This window comes from Oppia nitens, unplaced genomic scaffold (genome assembly GCF_028296485.1).
Source record: "Oppia nitens isolate AA-2021 unplaced genomic scaffold, nextdenovo-longstitch-racon4-pilon3 scaffold42_pilon_pilon_pilon, whole genome shotgun sequence".
In the NCBI taxonomy this organism is placed as follows: Eukaryota; Metazoa; Arthropoda; class Arachnida; order Sarcoptiformes; family Oppiidae; genus Oppia; species Oppia nitens.
In genome coordinates, this window is record NW_026533224.1 from 363592 (window position 1) to 390000 (window position 26409).

Below are 26409 nucleotides of genomic sequence, written 5' to 3' on the forward strand. Positions count from 1 at the left end.
ACACACACACATATACAGAGAGAGAGAGAGAGAGAGAGAGAGAGAGAGAGAGAGAGAGAGAGAGAGAGAGAGAACAATAACAACAAAACCCGATAACACCCGAAATAATAGGAAAAAACTAATAATAAAACTATAGAAGCGATCGATTAGACCGTTATTATACAGTATATACAGTATATATATATATATAAAGTATTTTTACTATTACTATATATATATATATATAGTAATAGTAAAAATACTGTACAAATATGTTTGCAAATAAATATAAAAAACAAAGTGAATAAAACTCACGCCAATACATATCGGATATTGAATTTAGATTTTTTTTGTTTTGACTAATATTATAGTTTATATACTGTATAAATACAGTATTGAAAAAAACAACTATTTTTTAGTTTTATTTTATTGCTGCTAACCAACAGTTTTTAGTATACATTTATGTAGTAGTATTGGTATACTATTTTTTTATTAATAAAATAAAAATAAATATTATTTTCACAATAAATTAATATTATATTATATTTATTTTTGCTAGCTTAACATTATTTTTGTTAAACTAAAATTTTGTTTTATTATTATTATTATTATTATTATTGTTTGTATGTATAAAATTTATTATTGACTAATACTTAAAAATAGTGTTTACACAATAAATATGTGTGTGTTTTATCAAAACATGTCTAAAACATTTTATAATAATAATAATAATCATGTTTAAGAAACATTAACTGGATTATCTTAAATGATAGCAAATAATAATTATAATAATAATAATAGATATTCAGACAAATGTTTATATAAACAAAAACAATTAATATATATTTATATATAAAACTTTTAATTTAGTAGTTTTAATAATAATAATAATAATTATTATTATTATTGTTTAATAATGTATGTTAAGTACTGTTTGTGTTATATGTTATCTTAATTTGATTTTTGTGTATATAGTGTATATTGTATGTGAAAAATAATTGCTAAAAATTTAAATGTAGTTTTAAGACAATAATTTGAAATTTTAAATAATTTTTATGTATATGTGTATCATATAAAATGAGTAAAATTTTAATTTAATTATTATTATTTGCATTTTATTGATAAACAAATCAAATTAATGAAAAATTTTACTTTTATTTTGTCTAAGATTTTTCTCCATAACTAACTAAACGGGAGAAAAAATAAAATAAAAATAATATTTTTATTAAATTATTGACAATGATTTTTATGAATTCAACTAATTAAGTGATTGTTTAATATTAATTGTAATTTATTTTATTAGATAGTAGTAGTAGTTGTTAGACAATAGGGAAATACAATATACATATTTAGTATTTAAATAATAAAAATAAATTACATAAATATTCTGATATGGGATTATTGAATGAAAATTTTTATTGAATAAATTTATATGTATAATAAAAATATGTGTTTAACTAATATATCATAGTATTTATATATATATATATATAATATTTAAGTTATTAGCTATATTTAACGGATACATTACAAATTACAAATAATAATAAGTAGATCTGTTTTAACGCAAAATTAGTTTAGTGTTTGAGTATAAAAATTTATATACATATATATATATATATATATATATTTATAAATTTAATTATAAAACTTTCAAAAACTTTGTGTGCGTCCAAAATGCGGAATAATTTGATTAAATCATTTTTAAGGCTCTGTTTTGATGCAAACAAGCCTTGAATATATATAACACAATACAGACATATTTTTGTCTGAAAGAGAGAGAGAGAGAGAGAGAGAGAGAGAGAGAGAGAGAGAGAGCGTATAGAAAATCACATTAAATTAATTTTAAGTTATAGTGTTTCTGACACATTATGCGTGCATTTATGATAACAAGAGAGAAACACAAACAAAAAAAAATTAAATAAAATTTTGTGTTATTTGTTGGGATAAATTACATTAACAATTGCCATATTTAGTACTGTATATATATATATATATATATATAGTATATACAATACAATACAAATATTTATATATATATATATTAAATAATATTATGTTTAAAAATTTTTCCCCAATGAATGAATGATTATATATACAGTACAGTATATATTGTATATATATATTCCTACTATCTATAAAAATTTGTTTTAACACAATTAATGTTAAATAATACTATATATATATATATATTGTATTATTGTGTGTATATATAATAGATTTGTATTTTTGCATTAAAACAAATTATATATATATATATATATATAAATACATTCATATATTTTTCACTCTTTTTTCAATTTTGGATGAAAAACAAAACAAAAATTTGAATTATAATCGAATGAATATATTTTTTTTTTGGTTTTCACTATTGTATGTTAAACTACCAGTTATTTCATATATATATATATATATATATATATATAGATCTTATGAGTGAAAATAATAATAAAAAAAAAGTATTTTTTAAAAATAAAATTTTTGATCAAATATTTTACGCAAAAAAAAGATGTTTAAAAAAATCTCATAACAATTTTTTCTCTCTCTCTATATATATCTTGAGGCAAATACTGTACAAAAAAATGCATTGGGTTTTAAATATTATATATATATATATATATATATATATATATATATATATATATATAAATATATATTAATATATTATATATATATATATATATCTCAAAGTGAAGTTGGCTTTAGACTCTAGAGTGGAGTGTTATGTCTGTGTATAGTATATGTGTCTGTACTTTAAGTTTATTACATAACAAACAAACACAATATGCTTAGGTCGACAAAAAGTTTTTATTTTTATTTTTTTTCTGTACAAAATATAGTAGTAGTAGTAGTTATATATATATAATATATAGTATTTTTTATACACGTTTATATAAATTATATGTTAAGTTATATATTTATATATATATATATATAGAAATACTCTAAGCAAAAAAAAATATTTTCACTATAAAAACAATAAACCCAATCATATAATATTAACCGATTTTGTTGACCAAAAAAATAAATTCTGTTTTACATATATTGTCTGATATATATATTTAGGTATATATATCTATAAATTTATATATATATATATGATAATACATATATATATATATATTTGTCCATTAAATCAACAAACTATAGCTAACCAACCATACAATTTCTATTATAAATTCTATTATACTATTTATACTATATTTATATTATATAGAGATATCATATCTTAGATTTTTTTTGTCAAGAAATAATATTTTGTCAATTTTTTGTTGTTGTTGTTGTGAAACAAAATTATGGAAATTTTTATTTTGTTGTTGTTATACAAATTTTTTTTTCTTCATACAATATATTAACACTAATATTAGTACTACTACTACTACTAATAATAATAATAATTGATATACAGTTTTATGTTATTGTTTTTTTCTCAAATCTACAATCAATTTTGCAATTTATGCGCCAAACGTTTAGTTGAATTTTGATATTATTTGTCATTTATTTTGCTACTCATTTAATTAGTTTCTCTCTCTCTCTCTCTCTCTCTCTCTTTCTCTCTTTCTCTCTCTCTCTTTCTATTTTCTTTCTCCCAAACAGAGAGAGAGAGAGAGAGAGAACCTAATGAAGAGATTAATTAATTTAGATAATAATGAAATACTGACAAAATTAGTCGCCTTTGATCTTCATTACTAAAGGCACAGCACTTTAGGGAACCATTTATATGGGATGTCATGGCTTTTGTCAATACCGTACTTATTATACACTGAAATATACTGTTATATACAGTATATATCGTATTTATATAATAATAATACACAGAATATTCTATATATATATATATATAGAGTATATAAAAACTTTATACTCTATTAATAAATGTGTGTTTGATTTGTTTTTTGTTCACATTATTTTTGAATTATTGTATTTAATTTACAATTTAGTTATTTTTTAATTTACTTTTTTAATCTATACACTTATACTACACCATAATTTTTTTTATTATAATAAATATTATAATATTTGAATGAAAGACAACAATAAATACAATAATTTAAAGTATTTTTTGTTTAGTATTTTTAATCATTTTTGTTTTTATTAATAAATAATTAAATTCAATAAATAATCCAAAATATAAATAACTCAATGGTTATAATTTTGGAAAATAAATTATATGATAATATAGTTTTTATTCTGCGACAATAGTTTTCAAATTAAATGTTTATTATTTATTGCATTTGAAGTTATTAATACTTAAAATTGCACCCAGCACATTAAACTAATACAATTAAAAAACAAATAAAACACAAATTAATTTAATTAAAATTATTTCAATTTCAATTTTTTTCTAAAATATATATATATAATTATAATATACAACATTTAGACATAGCAAAAAAAATTTAAATAGTTTTTCAAAAAAAAATTATAAATAAATAAGTTTCAATTAACTTAATTATTATACATTAAATCTATTAAAACTAATATAATTGATAATAATTAACAAAAAGTTTAGGTCTCATCCTAAATAAGCATAGATGATATGATTTTAGGTATTTTAGGTATTTTAGGTAATACTGTATAACTTATACTTATAACTTAGGTATTATACAGTATATATATACAGTACCGGTATATATAAGTATATATATCAGTATTGATTGTGAGGTGAGAGGGTATATGAAAATGATTTGTGACACAACTATAAACCAATGATGCGAACCAATGGTTCACTAATACATAACTGGGTATCGGTATATATAACGTACCCTAAGTGTGAAAACAACAACACATACACACACTATATATATATATATATATTTTTGTTGCGAAAATTATTACTGAAAATATTATTGACATATAAAGTAAAAGTCAACTCCAAAAATAACTGGCAATTTCTTAGCACTACTTAATATATGATAGTAGTAGTAGTAGTAGTAGTAGTAGTAGTACTCATAATATAAGTTTAGCTGAAAAACTTATGTGTGATATATATATATGAAATCAAATGAAATGATATGAATTGGACTCAATGAGTGTGAGATTTCCAATAGACACAGACATAAGGTAGAGAGTGAGTGAGTGAGTGAGTGAGTGAGTGAGTGAGTGAGAGAGAGAGAGAGAGAGAGAGAGAGAGAGAGAGAGAGAGAGAGAGTAAGAGAGTAAGTAATGTTTGGTAATAGAAATAAATTACACTAAAATGTATTATTGAATGCAATCAATAGACTCTAAAAGTAAGTGAATAAATGAATGAGTGGGTGAGTGAGTGAGTGAGTGAGTAAGTGTTTGTAAGTGTGTTAAAGTTTTACTGATTGTTTTGTTTGATTGATTGATTGAGATGTCGGACATATTATATATAAGTAAGTCATTCATAATAATAATACAGTATTTGTAACAATTATAGTAAATGTTTTTTGTTATATTTGTAATATTGTATAGTAAATGTATGGATATATTGATACTTACCTAATAAACACTATATATATATATAAATGTTTAGATTATAATTATAACTAAATTATCTATTAATTAAATGAAATTATTTATATTAAATATTTAGTGTTATTTATAATACAGTAGTGTTATTTTTATTGCTATTTTACTATTTAGACATTATTTTATATTATTATTATTATTATTATTATTATTATTAATAAGAAAAACAATTTAAATGAGTTTTTCGCACTGATTTTATTTATATTTCTAAGTAAGTGAATGAATGGGTGGGTGAGTGAGTGAGTGAGTGAGACTGAGTGAGTGAGAGAGAGAGAGAGAGAGAGAGAGAGAGAAAGAGAGTTATATTATATTGATGTTAGTTTATATATATATAAACTATGCTATAATAAATGTTAGTTTATATTGAAGTAAACATTAAGTATGGCATGAATTAAGTGGTTGTCTCAGCAAACACTATATATATATATATAAGAGAGAGAGAGAGAGAGAGAGAGAGAGAGAGAGAGAGAGAGAGAGAGAGAGAGGGAGAGAGAGAGAGAAACACTTCTCAAATCTCACGCCAAACTTGAAGTCAGAAAAATAAATATTTATATAATATTCTCATTCAAACACACATATAAAGTCTCGGCAAAAATCGCTTTCATCTCTTTCTCTCTCTCACTCATTCACACTCACTATATAACTATAAACTACTGTACTGTATATACAATATAGATATATAATATAATATAAGTCTTATATTTATAATATATTAAATATGTTTCAAAAAAAATTTTAATAAAACTCGAATTACCGTAGAGTTAGTATAAGATTATTATTATTAGTATTACTATATATATGATAAACTGATACACAGTATATAATGATGACAACGATATATATTAATATATTAAATATTATAGTATATAAAAAATTTATTACTTTGAAATACCCATGTAATTAATAAATTTTTACAACAAAAAAAAACAATGTAATTAATTAACACAATAGCAATACAATGTCATTGCTAAATGTTGTCAACTAAATATATATATATATACAAAAATAATTTTATATAGAGAATATAATAATAATAATTTGTTTTTATATAATATACAGTATATATTATTTATATATATATAATATTAATATAATAAATTAATATATACTGTACTACAAGTGTTGTTATAATAATAATAGTAATGAAAAATTTTATTTGAAAAATTTATTTCATTTCCAAATAATATTCACATAATAATAATAATAATAATAATAATAATAATAATAATAATAATAATAATAATAATAATAATAATAATAATAATAATAATAATAATAATATTTAGATTGCAATTCTTACCATAAGATTTTTATTTTATATTATTTTATTTTTTCATAATCTGTAGTCACAGTAAAGGTTTAGTTTATTTTTTTGTGCCATAAATTATATATATATAATATTTATACCATATATATATGCTTATAGGGTTAAAGGGGAATAATAACAAATAATACTAGAAATTATTATTATTATTAGTTTTAAATCCTAAAAAATTTATTTTACATTAAAATAAGAAAAATCATAATTTTTTCTCTCTAATACTTACTGTATATTATACAGTATATATAATTTATTTTTGAAAAATATGTCAAAAATAGTAATAATAATATAAAAACAATATAAAGTAATAATAATATTATAGTTAACAAAAAAAAGTTGTCACTATATTGTTGCTGATGTTGTTGTTGTTATTATTTGTTTGTTTTGTTGGTATTATTATTATTATTATTGTCGTATTTTCAGTAAATCTTATAATACGATAAGTGTGGGTCTCATATGAGTCATATATAGATATATATAATTTGTATACAAGTGGTCACACTATATATAAATTATATATATATATATATATATAAATGCATCGATCAAAACAACTATACTGTATATACGATATAATATATATATATATATATATATATATATATAAATAAAAGCAAAAACATTACAACAAAAAAATAAGTGAAACTTAATTCCGACAACAAATTGAATGACTGAATAATATGACAGTCAACGGGAATTAATGTTAAAAGTTTTATTTATTTATTTTTTTTGGTCAATTTATAGCATACAATCGTACAATATGTTTGTAAGAAAGAGAGAGAGAGAGATATATTGGATTCAATTGTTAGTCTCCATAATAATATTGAAGATGAAGTAAATATATGTATATACAGTATATATAACTTATATATATATATATACTGTATATATGCTATTGACTAATGTCTATAACTTTATATACAATAAAGTATAGTATATATATACTGTACCCATCAGTTTGCTGTGTGTGTGTGTGTGTGTACTGTATATGATGTGATGCTTCTCTACACTAAACATTTATATACACTTTATATATACTGTATTATATTATATATATATATTTTGATAGTTTTATTAAATATGACTATCGCTCATATAAATGTGCAAAACGTGACTTTAATGATATATATATACAGTATATATTGTAAGCCATCGAAACAAACAACGAAAAAAAATATAATAATAAATTCTCTCTGAAGTTGTGTCGGTTGGCATTCAATGAGACAATACTTGAGAGGTATTGATGGGTAAGAGAGAGAGAGAGAGAGAGAGAGGACTGTTGGGTGTGAGGACAAGTAGTTAGTGTTTTGCTTTGAGAAAATAGGATGAATAGGGAGTGTGGGAGTAGTAAAGGTCTATAGTGTCTACACATACCAGTACTGCAGTACCAGTAGTCTCAAGTGTTTCGTGACCTGCAATATGTTTATGTGTGCACATAATCTGTTAATATATATATTATTATATTATATAAATTTTTTTCTCAGTTAGTTATTATTAGTATTATTATTGTATATCACAGTTAATACATACTAATAGCTAATGAAATTTTTAGTTAACCAATAGTAGTAGTAGTAGTAGTAGTAGTAATAGTGAAGTTGCAGAAAACAAACAAACAAATGATGAAAAAAACTAATAATATATTATGGCATCAAAAACAACAAATTACTTATTATTTTTTTATTTATTTATTTGTCTCTCTCTTTCTCTCTCTCTCTCTCTCTCTCTCTCTCTCTCTCTCTCTTTCTCTCTCTAGTATTATACTGTTAATATAGATGTAATTTATATAATAATAATAATAACTATGAAACAAATAAACAACTTATACAGTGTTATACTATATGTATTGGATTTACTGAATTTAATTTATTGTTTGTTTGTTTGCTTGTATTCATTGTTAATACACATTGAAGCTAACAATTGTTGCTTGCTAATGTATTATTTTTTATTTAAAAAAATTATTTAATATATATATACATAATTTATACTAAACTTATGCATAATAATTATTGTGTATAATTATTAATAATTAATTAATTATATATTGTTTGATAAATGTAAATATATGCTAAAATTAGAATACATTTCCAATTTATTTATTTTGTTTTAAAATTCATTATTAATGATATTTATAGTTATTTGTAATTTATTAGTTTTGTTTTGTTATTTTGTTTTTTTCTGGTGGGTATTATTGGGTATTAAATGTTGAAATAAACTTTTCATTTTTTTTAGTAGTAGTAGTTTATAATAAATATAATATATATTATTGTTGGTGTTATATATATATATATATATATATACAGAATATTCTGTATATCTGTTTGTCGATAACTCGTCATTAGATATGAGACGTGAACCGCACTCGCGATTCATTTTTTTCAAATACTTTCTCTCTCTCTCTCTCTCTCTCTCTCTCTCTCTCTCTCTCTCTCTTTATTTTGAATCACTGTTTTGGGTTAACTGTAAGCCATAAATATTGAACTAAATGGACAGTAGTATTGTGTATACAGTATATATATATATATATATATATATATATATATACTGTATGTACACTACTATGATATTGTGAACTTTTATTTAGTATATATTGTTGTTTGTATTATACATACTATGTATGCTATGTGTACTCCCTTTTTCCCACTTCTATCTCAAAAATTTTTATTTTGCTCTCTCTCTCTCTCTCTCTCTCTCTCTTTCGGCATATAGTTATATAAATATAAGTTATATATATATATTTTAAGAACTATTTATTGAGGAATAAGGAGAGTAATGTTATGTATTATAGAGAGAGAGAGGAAAGGGGAGATAGAGGATGGGTATGTGTATGCGTGTGTGTGTATGGGAACAGTATGTACTGTATGTATGAGTTTGGAGAGAGAGAGGGAGAACAGGAAAAACATTTTCTCAGTGCAAATCCAAAGGGAAATATGTATCAAACATTTGAAGTATAAAAAACTTAGTGGCAAACAGTAGTAGTAGTAGTAGTAGTAGTAGTAGTAGTAGTAGTAGTAGTAGTAGTAGTAGTAGTAGTATTAGTAGTATTAGTAGTAGTAGTAGTAGTAGTACTAGTAGTAGTGGACCAACAAATTAATCCATAGCAAAGCACAGCAGGAGATAAACATAGATTTGAAGACTCTTTAGGTGAAGACATACTCACACACACACACACCATATGAGTGATAAAAAATAAGAAAAAGATTTTTTTTTATTTGGCGTCTCCTTTTCAATGAGTATTTTGTGGCGATTATAGTAAAAAAGATGACCAGAAAAAACTGTGTGGTTTCCAGATATATATATATATATATTAGATATAAAGCTATCAATAAAGTTGTGTTATGTATGTGTGTGTGTGTGTGTGTGTGTGTGTGTGTGTGTGTGTGTGTGTGTGTGTGTGTGTGTGTGTGTGTGAGAGAGAGAGAGAGAGAGAGAGAGTCTGAGTGAGTGAGTGAGTGAGTGAGAGAGAGAGAGAGAGAGAGAGAGAGAGAGAGAGAGAGAGAGCTCATACCATAAAGTCATTCACCAAAAAGAGAAATGTTTGATAATAATAATAATAATAATAATAATAATAATAATAATAATAATAATAATAATAATAATAATAATAATAATAATAATAATAATAATAATAATAATAAAAACTACTTTTTTTATCAATACTTTTCTCTATTAATATAATTTTTTTTCTCTATTTTTTTCTCTTTATTTTTTTTTTGATCCACTTTTTTTCGGGACTTATTTTCACTGATAAAATCATTTAATAAAACGATGTCTATGTGTGTGTGTGTGTGTGTGTTATCTATGTGTATGTGTTTTTTGTATCACACATTAAATAAGATTATTTGTTTTTTATATATTTATTTATTATATATAAAACTTATGGCTCTCTCTCTCTCTCTCTCTCTCTCTCTCAGTCCTATTCCCCCATTAAATCCCTTTCCATGAATATATAAGATTTGATAAAAACAAACTAAACAAAAAAAACTTTTTTAAAAAAAAAACACTATTATCTGATAGTTTGTTTAACTTAGATTTATCTATATATATATATATATATATAACTTTATATTTAGTTATTTATTTATTATTTTTATTTTTTGTAAGCAATCTATTTTTCTGATCTATTTTTTTATTTTATTACATAATTTAATAAAATATTTTACAAAGATATATGAAATGAAAAAATTTATGTTTTATTATTTTATCATATATATATCTAATATATATTATAAATTAAATCATATAATAAATTTTATGTAAATTATTTTAAAACTAAATATTTATTTTTTTTTTTGGATAAATATATCATAATTTTTTTGTTTACCAATTAAACTTTAAATATTTTTATATTTTAAAAAAAATCTGTTATAGTGTTTATATTATAAAATAAATATAATTATATTTTTAGTAATACTGTAACTATTGTTATTTTTTTAAAAAAAAAATAATAAATTATTATCTAAATAAATATGATTAATACTAATAGACTGATTGTGTCTACTTGTGTTAATAATATATAATAATAATAATAATAAATATCTCAAATTCATTAATCATTTTTTTTATAATGCATAATAATGATGATGATAATGAAAATTGTTAAGTAAAAATATATATTATAAAACATTTTATTATCATACAATAGCATCACTGGTTAATATATTATAAATTATAAGCAATATAATTGCATTGATTTTTTTACAATATATTTGTTTATAATAATATTGCTTATCTCTCTCTCTCTCTCTCTCTCTCTCTCTCTCTCTCTCTCTCTATTTAAACAAAAAAAATCAATATATTATTTACATTATCTTTACTTTTATTTTAAATAAAAGATATTTTTGTTTTATATAGAAAAATATATATTTAAATTTATTCAAAATTAAATTTTACAATAAATATATCTAATACTACATTATATATATATATATATTGAAAATTACTTTTTGTATGAATTTTATGTACATATTTATTATTACAGTTAATTAGTTTTGACATAAATTTGTGTGTGTGTGTGTGTGGTTACCTATTAATATACAAAATATTTTTTTTATTATTAAATATACTGTAATTAGTTTGCATAACAAAAATTGTTTAACACAATTGTTAACATCAAATAATATATTATCACACATTTTTAACACTAAATTATTATAATTAATTTTTTTATGTTTAATTTACATTATTATAAATAGCATACTATTACTACTACTTAAATTATTAATCAATATTAGTTTTATAATCAATTTAAATTATTTGCTACTACTAATTACAACAATTAAAATATTTACATAAATTTAACCTAATATAATACAAATTTGTTTCACATAAATAATATACTTATTTTTTTAAAAAATAAATATTAAAGTATTGATAAATTTATATTATATCTAAACATTTTTATTTAATTGAGTTTTTTTTGTTCAATCAGTATATATTTTATAAAGTTTTTTAAAAAATAGTATATAATTCTGAATTTATAGTTTTAAAATAAAAAAAAAACTAAAATAAATTATTAAATAAAAATAAAACTAAAACTATTTGAGTCATTTTATCATTTACCACATTTACGTCACCATTTAATATGTTTATATTTTCAAATCATTTAACTCAAGTGTGTGTGTGTGTGTGTGTGTGTGTGTGTTACTATGTGTATGTATATAACCTATAATTTTTTTTTAGATAATTAAATAGCAATTAAATATACTTAACATTAACAGGAATTCCTTATAATTTCTATCATTCCTTTACAGTCGACATGTTTTTTGTTCATTAAATTTATTTTTTTTTTGGTTACTATTAATATATTTTTTTAGCTATAGTTTTGTATTTTATCACATATATATCAATAAACTATATATTAAAGTATATAAATTTACATAGATTATTTATTCATATAGTTTCTATAATATATTTATTTTATTAAATAATTTTATTTATAACTATATTTTTATAGTATTTAAATAAATTTTAATTAACAATATTTCTAAAAATATAAATAAATTAAAATAGTTTTATTATGAGTTTATTTATGTATTTAAAATGTCATTTTTTTAAAAATTAATTTATATATAATATTATCAAAAAAAACAGTTATTATATTAATATTTTTTTCGCTCAAAATTAATTCCATTACTATAATGAGTAAATAAAAACAATTAAATCTAAAAATAATGACAAACTTATATATATATATATATTTGTTATTACATTTAGTTTTTATCTTATTGTTTGTGTGTGTGTTGTATTGTCTACACAAAAAAAATAAATAAATATTTTTTATTGTATTATTATTAATAATAATAATAATAATACAGAAAACAGATGTGTGAATAAGCTATGAGTTATATATATACGATATATATATATATTATTTTTTAAAAATTATTTTATCTACAAATAGTTTGCTTTATTATTGAACACTTAAATTCCGACCAAAATTTTTTGAAATTAAATTATTGTATTATATTATTATTATTATTATTTTATCATAATTTTTTTCTTTCTGGTGAATTGAGTGAATTTAAAATAATATATATATATATAGATAAGCATATATACAGTACAGTTGAGATATTATATCTTATATATAAATTTATATATATATATATATATTTGTGTGTGTGTGTTGTGTTTTGTCTATTCAGTATTTACAGTGTATTATATATATATATATATTGTATAACCAGAAGCACTGCTTATCTATCGTAGAATATTTGTTTGAAACGTTATATTAATATATATAAAGTCTATATATATATATATTAAAAAAATTCTGGATTTTTATAGTTCCCAATTCTCTATAGATTCTCTCTCTCTCTCTCTCTCTCTCTGTTGTTTGAAATTGCTTGCAAAATAAATCTCAAAATGAAATAGAGAGAGAGAGAGAGAGAGAGAGAGAGAGAGAGAGAGAGAGAGAGAGATTGCATGTATGTATGTATGAGTGAGTGAGTAAGCAAATAGATATCAGTTTGTATATTGAGTTAAGTTTGGGTGCGAGTGAGCAATATATTGGGATGACTGACTATACAGGAAACTTCCCAATGAATTTATTTATTGATTAAATTAAAAATAAAGTTTTTAAAAATACAGTATATAATATAATGCATTATATTATATATAAGAAAAATTTCTAGCATTTTATTTGGCGAAAGATTTCCTATTAAAACACTCTATGTCTGAGTGAATGTCTATATATATGTGTGTCTAATATATGTGTCTAATATATGTGTGTCTATGAGTTTGTGTAATAAATGTTAATTGAATTTGTAGTTTAATTACTTTTTTTCGTTGTTGTTGTTGTTGTTGGTATTTTTGCTGTACTTGATAAATGAATTTTAAACTAATAAATTAAACATATATATATATAGTGTGTGTGTGTGTGTGTATGTGTGTGTGTGTGTGTGTGTGTGTGTGTGTGTGTGTGTGTGTGTGTATGTATGTGTGTGTATGTATGTGTATGTTACATATGAACAATTGATTTTTTTATAGAAATATAATGCTTGTATTTTTAATTAATTAATACATACACACACTCACACAGTCTATCTATAGCATAAATTTTGGAAAATTATAAACTATTAATTATATAAAATAAAATATATAAACATTTATTATAATATTATAAAATAAAATTCTATAATAAATATCAATATTAAATTTAGTTTTATACAATTATTATAGGATACTACTATTAAATATATATATATATATATAATGAATTAATTAAAATTAATATATTGTACTATACATTAATGTTATTTAATGCTAACTTAGCATGCATAATTTATATTGTATTGCTATTTATACTACACAAAAAAAATTTATACTGACATAGATTTGACATAGATTTTGTTGTCGTTGTTTTTTTTATTATGACAAATATTATGACAACTTATACAATGACATTACAAAATAATAGATTAAATTTTGATTTAATATTTATTTATTCTGTTATTGTATATATATATATATATATAGAAAGTTTAATCGATTATTAAGTTAAATAAATAAATAAAACAATAATTTTTTGTTATTTGTAAATATTAATTATACTGTATATATCAATATTATTTTGACCGTATGTTATAAGTTATATTTATTAATAGTCATAATGTTATATATAATGTTATATAATATTGTAAATGTTTGATACTGTATATACAGATATATATATTTTTTGTATTTTAATAAAAGTTTATACAGTTTAGGTTATTACTACTACTAAATTTACTTACAATAAAATTATTATTATTATTATTATTATTATTATTATAGTATATATATTATGTTTATTTAGTATATATATATAATAGCGTAGTATATGTATGTCTCAATTGATAGGAATCGGGCCATCATTACAATACTGTTTAGTACTCTATAGTATACAGTATTATACAATAATGCAATGATAGAAAAGTGCCAAAAATAGCAGATTTAGTGTTTAATAAAGTCTATGAATAAGCATAATATTGTCTGTTAATCAGTGTGTGTGTGTGTGTGTGTGTGTTAGTGTGTGTGTGTGTGTGTGTGTGTGTGTGTATGTGTGTTAGTGTGTGTGTGTGTGTTAGTGTGTGTGTGTGTGTGTGTATGTGTGTTAGTGTGTGTGTGTGTGTGTGTGTGTGTGTACCTAAAATACCAGATATTTTTCCATTAAATGATGTACGATATGGTGTTTATACTGTACTACTATACAGTATATTATTACTATAGATATATGTGTATTCAATACAGTTATAGAGAAGTAAACTATAGATTCATTGTGTTGATCCCCTGCTTATTATTTGTTATGTTATACAATATATATCTATAGAGATAAATAGTATTATAATATATACATACAATATATATATATATATATATATATATAGACAACAATCCCCTCCCGATATTAAGTATAGCATCCCATATGATATTTGCACACATAGTGTGTATATATATATGCTTTTGTTGTTATCATTAATTCATTATTGTTTGCGCTTACATTTGCACATCATTCAGCCTCACACACACACACACACACACACACACACACACACACACACACACACACACACACACACATACACACACACAAATCCAATGCATAAATAAAATTTATTTATTTTCTCTATCATATCATTAAAACTACAGTAGAGTTATAATAATAATAATATATATTTTTTTAAAAAAATAATTACATTAATAATATTAATTATGCATCGGAAAAAAGTGTATCATAAAAAAAATTATTTAAATTAGTTAGCAATTAATTATTCAGATTTCAATATGATTTTATATTTTCAGTTTATAATGTCTATCAAAAAGTATTTCAAATTATAATTATTAATTTTATTATTATTATTATTAAGTTAATAAATCATTCAATATTGTTATTATTGTTATTAAGTTTTTATATACCGGTAATTAACTATAGTATATACTGATACTTATAATTTTTATTTATAATTACATTATATAATGTTATATACAATAAACTACTGGCATTTAGTTTCTTAAATTAATGATTATTATTGATTAATAATTATCTAATATTTTTTTTATTTGAAACCTTTTTTATTTTATTTGATTTTTTTTGTTGCGCTAAACTCTATAATTAAAAATTTCAGTCATTTTTCATAAGATCTATAATTCAATTGCTGTGTTCAAAAAGTTAAGCTAATATTTAAAGTACTTTTATTATAATATAATAATAATAATAAGCATATAATTAAAAATTATTATAGTCTTGATTTTAGTTTTTTTTGTTGTTTTAATTTCGACATAAAGTGTTATTTATTAAAATATAAATACAATATAATTATATATATATATAAAAAATATCCAAATTTTATTATATCATATAATAGATACTTTATTTAACCTAACAATTATTTTATATTCAATATACTGTATCTCAAGTTTTTTAGTATTATTATTAATATAGAAATAATTTTTAGTTTCACAATAATAATAAAAAAAGTCTAAAATTTGTATTATAATAGTAATTAGAAAATTACAATAGAAAATTAATGATGTTGATAATGATAAAAAAAAATTTTGATTACATATTATGTTTTGCAAAAAAAACTAATATATCGACACTAAAATGTGTGTTTAAATTAGAAAAATAAAATATAGGAGTTTATAACGTTTTGTTTAAAACTAATGTCATCATGTATTTTGTTAACGTGTTATTTAGAGAGAGAGAGAGAGAGAGAGAGAGAGAGAGAGAGAAAAGAGATTTTAAATTTAGATTTTAATATATATATATATATATATATATATATATATATATATATATATATATATATATAAAGTCAAATGCAATAAAAGAAATTGTGAATAAAATATAGTATACTATAGTATAATGAGAGATAAATAGAGAGAGAGAGAGAGAGAGAGAGAGAGAGAGAGAGAGAGAGAGAGAGAGAGAGAGAGAGAGAGAGAGAGAGAGAGAGAGAGAGAGAGAGAGAGAGAGAGAGAGAGAGAGAGAGAGAGAGAGAGAGAGAGAGAGAGAGAGAGAGAGAGAGAGAGAGAGAGAGAGAGAGAGAGAGAGAGAGAGAGAGAGAGAGAGAGAGAGAGAGAGAGAGAGAGAGAGAGAGAGAAACTTCATTTACACTTTCATTGACTGATAGGATATACTATAGAATGTATCACAAACTACAGTATAAATGCCACCAAAAAAAAATCAGTAAATTTTTTAAGGAGTTTTAAAACTAAATTTTTGTTATGTTATTGTATTCTTATATTTAAATTTAGGGAAAAAAACATTAAATAAAAAAATACGAAAAAGTTTTTATCTTTTTATATTTTTTTAGTGCCATTCAATTTTATTTAAATAAAAAGCAAAACAAGCAATAAATAATTGAATAATAGATAAAATATTTTTTATTTTAAACAAATATTATTAATGTTATCAATAGATAGTATTATATTGTATTTATATTATATATATATGTAATAATGTATTTATGTAAATCTATTTTATTTAATATTACATATGTCATATAAATTAATTATAAATATATTTATAAATATTTGTTTTATATATATCAATTTATAACATATTATTATATTGCTTTTAAAATTTTTAAAGCTATTTGCATACAATATATACAGTAGTTTACAGTATTTTTTTAATCAATTTTTATAGTGTTTAACAACATTATAGTACAGTATTTAATGTGTGTATATAATGTAGAAATAGAAAAATCGTTGAACTGGTAATATATCTATTAATTAAAAATTACATTACATTAAAACAACAACAAACAACAAACAATAATGATAGTTTAAAAATATTTGTATTTGTTTTTCATTAAATATATATTATATATATATTTAATTTATAATTTATAATAAACATAAAATCTGTAGTTACACTAAATTATTAGTAAATTTAAAGTAAATGTTAAATGTATTTAAAATTAATGTTTTTAATACAAGTTTCTAACACTATCTATATGTTTATACTGTATATAAAGTATATTAGTTTAGTTTAGAAGTATTACTAACTATAATATTTGTGTATAAAGTTTACAAATAAACAGAAAAATTTTTATATGTAATCTGTCTATAGTTACACATATATATACAAATAATATATATATATTATATATATACAGTATATAGCATATACATTGGTCTATCATTTATATTAGAGGATGTCTTAACTAAGTTATCGCACAAATCGCATCCCAAAGTCATAGTAAAGCAATAAAAGAGAAATAATTAGTGAATGAGAGGAGAAATTGAATTTATTTTAACATTCACTCAAATTTTGCTTATCTCTAAATGCACTTACATTTTAAGCTTACAATAGCTAGAGAAATGAGTGGCTGAGAGTGGGTGAGTGAGTGCGGATGAATGAGTGAGTGAGTGAGTGAGAGAGAGAGAGAGAGAGAGAGAGAGAGAGAGAGAGAGAGAGAGAGAGAGAGAGAGAGAGAGAGAGTAATAGAAAGTCGACTATTTTCTCATTAATTTTTTTTCGGAGTTCACTATTTGTACAAAAATAACATTATTTGAATAAATATTGAATTGAGAGCCAAAAGTTTATCACATAAAACCAATGCTTTTATTACTTTTATATATATATTTGTTATTGTGTTGTATTATTGTCAAAGAAAAATAATTAATTTATTTAATATTATTTTTAGTGTCTATTACAATATACTACAGTATATATGATATATATATATTAGTGAAATAACTATTTTTTATTATAATATCTAGTATTATTCAAATGCATAGTATTTAATATCTTCCATTTTTTTTGTTTAAAAAAAAGTTTTAAACACTACTAAATTGTTTGAACAAAAAAACATGATTTTTTTAGCTATAATATAAGCAATTTTAATGTCAGTCAATGAATACTTAAACAAATTGTATTAAAGTGATAGTGAAGTTTTGAAGTGATCTCTCTCTCTCTCTCTCTCTCTCTCTCTCTCTCTCTCTCTCTCTCTCTCTCTCTCTATATATATATATATATTACTCTATCATCTCTAATGACTTATTGTAAAGTGTGGTCCATTGGGACGGTATGTACTGAAAAAAAAATAAGTTAAGTGTCCCGTAAAGTTGAGATGATTTAATATATATATATATATATATATACAGTATATATAACATAGCATTTAGACAACTGTTTAAATTGAGAGCCGGATTTTTGTGTGTCGTCTAAAAAAAACTAAAAAAATAATACAATATTCATATAAACTGTTTTACTTTATTATTATTATTATTTAGTATTTTTTTAACAATTTATTTGATTAAATCGATTGATAGCTTTTGATTTATAATTAAAAATATTTTTTTTTTAAATTATTTGTCTATTCAATTTTTTTGTTGATTAATATTTATAATCATTAAATATATTTTAATATTTATGAAATTACTATAAAAACTATTTATTATTTATTTATTATATATGATTTTGTATTTCATTTAATTAGCTAAATTGAAACTACATACTACTGTTGTTATATAAATATTTAAAAAAATTATTTATTTATTTATATAAATACTAATGAATAATTTGTAAAATAAATGAGATTATTTATAATTCATTAGTTTTAAATTAATTAAAAATTAACAATGTTATATATATATATATATATATTTAATTTAAATATTTTTAACAAATATTATTATTTATTTATCAATAAAAATATTTAAAATAATACATACTTTAATGATATATTTTATTATATAACGCTAAAGTTATTAATTTTTTTAATAAAATTTATTTACATATAAAAAACAAATGTAAATAAATTACTATAAATTCAATCAATTATTGTAAATATTAATTAAATTGAAATAATTATTTATAAATAATATAATTATGTCTTAATTATACATTAATTATTATTCAATAATAATAATAATAATAATAATAAACTAATTAGAAATATTAAATTATTATTTTGTCAATTATAAGTTATTAATTATTCAAAAATATCATTTATTTACTTAATTTAATTTATTAGAATTAAAAAAAATATATTCATATATTAAATATAAATTTATTTATTAAGTAATTATTTATATATTTTTATAATAATATTGTTATAATAGTTGAGTGCAAATTGATGCCAAATTTTATCGATTCAATGGCCAACGTGTCGATAGCAGCGGGACGTAACACAATGCTTGAGTGCACTATCAATAATCTCGGCAATTATACGGTAAATACTTTATATATATATATATATTTATTATATATTGTATTATTTATTACTTTATAATATATATTAAATGTATTGTGTATTTAGGATTAGAGAGTGACCAACTACTAGATAATGGTTTTTTTTTTTGTTGAATCTAGTTTACTAGTAGTAGACTAAATAAAATTGTTATATATATAAATTTTGAGATAGTTTTACAATATTGAATAAAAAAAAACACTTTCTAAAAAATAATTGTTAAGTATAGATGAAAATAAAAACATTAAATAGATATTTATTTATTTTTTGATAGTCTATTAAATTGTTTAAGTATTTTAATTAAATTTTCTCTAACTATTAACTAATTTTTAAAAAATTGGTAAAAAATTTAATAATATTATTATAAGAAAAATATATTAAAACTTTTTAATTAATGAATATAATTTGTAAATATCCTAAATCAACAAATAATATCATATATCCATAATTATCATAAAAATTAATTGGGTGTTATTGAAATATATTGAAAATTATTATAATTATAATTGTTTGTTAAAAATTAAAATTAGGTGGCCTGGCTCAAAATGGAAAATATAGATATTAAAGATAAATCCACATCAGATATGACACTATTGACAGTACATACCCATACCGTTACGGAAGACCAACGCATCCGTGTATCGCATAATAACTATCGTCAGTGGTATCTACACATCAAAACAGTCAAACCACACGATAAAGGTGTCTATTATTTATATATCAGATAAAAATCAGATAAAAAACACTATTATTATTACTACTATATATATCTCATAAATATATTGTTTGTTAGTTAGTTATATATATAATATTTACAGTACTTATTATTATTATTATATATACCGGTACAGTAACATGCAATTATCTAACTGTCTAACTATCAGACACACACACACACACACCGACACACTATGTTATATAATAATTACATGAATTATTATTTTATTTATATGATAGGGTGGTATATGTGCCAAATAAATACGGAGCCAATGATAACATCGATTGGTTACGTGGATGTATTAAGTAAGTGTGTATTAACTGGTTAGCTAATTGTCCAAAAAAAAAACAGTATGTAGTCGACAATGTTGTGGTCCAAAACCATCCGATTACCTGCTAATTGATTGACTGCTAATATAAGATTATATTTTGTTTGATTGTCTAACTAACTAACTGACTACCCGTCCCATTCAGTTCCGCCATCGATAGTCGATTCGGACACGAGTTCGGATACAGCAGTCGATGAAAGACAGCGGCTATCGTTGCGCTGTCGGGCTAATGGTTACCCACAACCGACTATTACGTGGCGCCGGGAGGACAACAAAGATATTAATTTGGGTCTCTATGGCGGCAAAAAATATTCAGGTTTGTCATTGATATTAGTTTACATTTTATTTTATTTTTTTAAATAACTAATTATAAAAAATACTATTTAAATAAATACTATAAATATATATACTGTATATTTAATAGCAACTAAAGTCGAGGGCGAGTATCTAAACATCAGTCAAGTTACTAGAGGTTTGTATTTTTCTTATATATATTTAAATAATTTTTAAAAGTTTTTTTTAATTATTAATTTATTTTTTATATATTTTATATATTAATTTTTCAGATGATATGGGAGCCTATCTGTGTATAGCATCCAATTCAGTGCCGCCCAGTGTTAGCCAAAGGATTATCGTTAGAGTTAATTGTAATCAAAATTTGTTTGTTTTGTTTGATATATCATGTTATTTAGGCGTTGTTCACATATTACGTTCGCACTTGAGGGGAGGGGGTTAGCCAAAGCGAACTTTTGCGAACGAGGGGGAGGGGAGGGGTAGAGATATTAAGAACGTTCGCATTTAGATAATATTTTATTTCTTGTGGTGGGGGGGGGGGGGGGTAGTAGTGGTTAGGGATAAGCGAACGTAATTTTATCTTAAATGACTACATGCGCGAACAATTGCGAACATTGGGGAGGGAGGGGGTCTAGATTTCTTAAAAAGTGCGAACGTAATATGTGAACCACGCCTTATAAAAAACCACAAAATTAATTAATTATTTATTTTTTGTTGATTATATTATATATCAATATATCAATATATATATAGTTCGCCCAAAAATTAAAGTAACCAATCAATTGGTCGGCTCATCATTGGGTAGCGATGTCACCGTTGACTGTATATGCGAGGCATCCCCTCAGCCGATCACCTATTGGATCCGTTCGGACGGAACCATACTATTGTCGTCATCCGATAAATATCAGACACAAGAAGAATACGATTCCTATAGGACACGGATGTTGCTGAAGATTACCGATTTGGATGATAAAGATTTCGGTAGTTATAAATGTGTGGCCAAAAACAGTTTAGGAGAAAAGGAAGGACTGGTCAGACTGTACGGTAAGGGTATCTATAATTCAACTGCCGATACACTAGTTTTATCGACAAATCTAAAAAAATAAATAATATTTAATAATTATTTTCAGTTTAAAATAATAATTAACTCTAAAATAAATTGATTTTTAATCTATAAGTATATCGTATGTTATATTAATATTAATGAAATCTATAGAAATATTTAATATGTATATAAAAATAGTAAGTTAATCAACAGCAAAAAAACTTTTAAATTAATTCATAAAACAGTGTCTAAAAAATATTTTGATAACAAATAAGTTTCAGTTTATATATATATATATATCAGGTTTAGACTGTAGGGTAAGGGTATTACCCAATACTATAGGAGTCTATAAATATAAATAGTATAAAATAATTATACTTATATACTTGTAGTAAAAAATAGTATAAATAGTTGACATAAAATAATTTTTTTTATATAAAATTTTTTGATTCAATAATTTTTATTATATTTTGTTATCATTTTTTTTTGATTAGTTTATAAACTATGAAAAATACTATATATATCTTGTTAGACAAATTTCAAAAATATGTAATAATAGTTGTTATATACAGTATATATAGTTATAAATAGCTTATAATAAATTTAGTGTAAATTTATACTAATTTTTTTTTATTTTACATTAATGTTAGTAATCCTGTAGTAATAATTAGATTATAATACATTAAATAATGATTTACTTACACTTGTTTAAGGGGGTTGTCCTCAAGTGACGCCCACACGTTTGTTTGTTTTTTGTGTGTGTATAATACTTTTTATTAGACCTTTTCAAAGTTGTCTAAATCTATTGTACAGTATATTTTACTTTGAATATCCTAATTTTTTTAAAATTGTCCCAGTTTATATTGTTTTTTTGATAAATTATCCCAGGTCAATACATAGAATAAATTAAATTAATAATTATATATGTTTTTTTTTAATTAACCAGAGGTTCAAATGCCGCACAACTCTGAACTGGCGTCCAGCGTATGGCCGCCCAGTTTGTTGGCACCGGCAGTAATGGACAACAATAACGGGAACGTATCGTTTGTCAGGTTGTCGTCGTCATCATCGGGCGGTTCACAGCAGCCAATAAATGGTGACCAAACCAGACTACAAGTGCTCAATAATAATAATAATCATAATAATAAAAATAATTTAAAAAATAAAGTGTCAAAAAACAATCATAATATAAAAAAATCTATGAATAATTCAGGTGTTGTTGTTTTTAGCTTATATTTTATGCCAAATATTTCTATTATTATTATTATCGAAATATTGATAATTTTTGCAAATATTTAAATTTTTTTTATTATTAAGTTGTAATATTAGTTTTTTTATCACTTTTATTATTATTGTAAAATTATTTACTGTATTATTTATTTAGTATACCAATTTATTGTTTTTAAATTAATATATAATTTTTTTTAATTATTTTATATCATATTTTTTATCTTATAATCAGGGTTAGTAATTTTGTTATTGTATAATTAAATTACAACTGATAATCAATTTGATGGTTAATTTATAAAAATTTATATAACAATAAAATTTTTATATTTATGTTAAATATACTAAATATTGAATAAAAATTTTTAAAATTTAATTTCTCATGTAATTATTATTATTATAATTATATATTATTTAATATATTTAAAAAAAACTATATGAATAATTTAAATTATAAAATTAAAGCAATAAACTAACTGTTTTTTTTAAATATGTAAATAAATAAATAAATAAAAAAGTTTTAAGAATATAAAATTAATTAGTTTTATTTTACTTATAAATATAATATTGAATTTTTATTTTATTATAAAAAAAATATTAGAAATTAAATAGCATTGAATTATATGAACTATTTTAATATATTAATATATTTAGTACATTTAAATTATACAAATATTATTGATTTTTGTCATTTTTTTATATTTATAATATAAAAATAACTATTGAAACAATCGATGAGATCTATCACTTGATTATATGAAATTGATTTTTTTCTCATACTATATAAATGTAAAACATTTTTGTTTAATAAAATAAAAATAAGATTTAGCGATAAAAAAATTTGGAAAAAAAGAAGAGAGAAAATAAAAAATGTAAACAAAATTAAAATTTAAGATCAATTGAATTGCATTTGAAATAGGAGTCGCCTTTGGAGTGGAAATGCTTTTTAAAATATATATATAATTTTATATATATATATATAACTAAAATAATATACTAATAATAAAAATGGAAAGAGAATTGAGTGGAGGAATGGGAGATAAATATTGTACAGTATATATATAGAAGCACTGGTAGTATATATATTATTTTTTCCCAGTGTTTTAATGGGTTAGTCCTAGTGTTTTCTAACAACTAATGTTTTATTTTTTATTTTTTGAGTATTAACTTGAAAATCAATTAATATAGCAATAAGTGATACTTATTGTTATAGTCATTGAAAAACTAAAATATATATATAAATATAGATTATTACTATTACTGTAAATAAAAGTTATAATAAATTATAATAACCAGTTAATAATTATCAATTTTAAATAGCATTTTTAAAATTATCAACATAAATATAATAAAATGTTTTTTTTCCAAATTTATTATTATAATTATAAATTTTTTGTCAATACTAATCATACTTTTATTCAAATAATCTATACATAGATCTTAGAGATTACAATCAAATTTGTTTATAATAATAAGTTTTTTTTGGGTAACTTCTTGATAGTTGGCAACTCTGGCAACAAAACAAAAAAGCCGATCGACATTACTGACTGACATTTCTATATATATATATAGAAAATGAGTACAATTTTTATCTTTATCTCAAATACCAAGAGATATGGCTTGAGGTGATTGCCGACAATAATAATAATAATCAATATATACTTTAAAACATAAAAAGATGAGCTAATTTCACAATATGACAGACATTATATATTATATATATATATACAGTACTACTATAGAGTATATAGTTTTTTATTATTTTGCTCTCTCTCTCTCTCTCTCTCTCTCTCTCTCTCTCTCTCTCTCTCTCTCTCTCTCTCTATTCCCTTACATCCCTCTCCTCCTCAAACCATACTATCCATATGCTGTTCCCAACCTTCAAGTTTTTTGTTGTTGTTGTTGTTCACATATAACTACTATTATATATATATATAAATATATATCTATATATATATATTGTACAGTATATAACCTATAAGTGTGTGTGTGTGTGTATTAAGAGACCCAAAGTTTTTTTGTTTGTTTTTTATTTATAGTTATAATATATGTTTTAAAGTCCGAACACAATCTCCGGCTAACAAAAAAAACAAATAATGTTTTATTGTTTGTGATTATTCTGTATATACTGTATATATTTGTTCATATAGTTATAGGGTATATATTATATATATATATATATAATTTTTTTTATATATATATATATATATTATTGCTGCTCTCGTGAGCGCACTTTTATGAACTACTCATTGGATGTACAAAAACATGGATGTGGTTTGAATTATTAGCGATATGTCTACCAAAAAAAAAACAATAACCATA

The 26409-nt window shown here is 21.5% G+C and overlaps 1 protein-coding gene across 1 annotated transcript; it reads left to right on the forward strand.

The window, feature by feature from the left end:
* Window positions 1-5262: 5262 nt before the first annotated feature.
* On the forward strand, window positions 5263-24328 carry LOC128959181 (lachesin-like). The gene is made up of 10 exons (XM_054305120.1): window positions 5263-5336; window positions 20348-20457; window positions 21006-21177; window positions 21433-21498; window positions 21667-21837; window positions 21946-21993; window positions 22088-22168; window positions 22569-22859; window positions 23807-23976; window positions 24323-24328. The coding sequence occupies exons 1-10, from the start codon at window positions 5315-5317 to the stop codon at window positions 24326-24328; spliced, it is 1137 nt and encodes a 378-aa protein (XP_054161095.1). The 5' UTR covers window positions 5263-5314.
* Window positions 24329-26409: the final 2081 nt, after the last annotated feature.

Excerpts from the sequence above, each read along its gene's own strand:
- LOC128959181 (XM_054305120.1), top strand. The coding sequence starts at position 5,315 with ATGTCGGACATATTATATATAA. Across the intron at positions 5,337-20,347 it reads GTCGGACATATTATATATAA|TTGAGTGCAAATTGATGCCA; the intron begins GTAAGTCATTCA and ends TTGTTATAATAG. Across the intron at positions 22,169-22,568 it reads GATTATCGTTAGAGTTAATT|TTCGCCCAAAAATTAAAGTA; the intron begins GTAATCAAAATT and ends ATATATATATAG.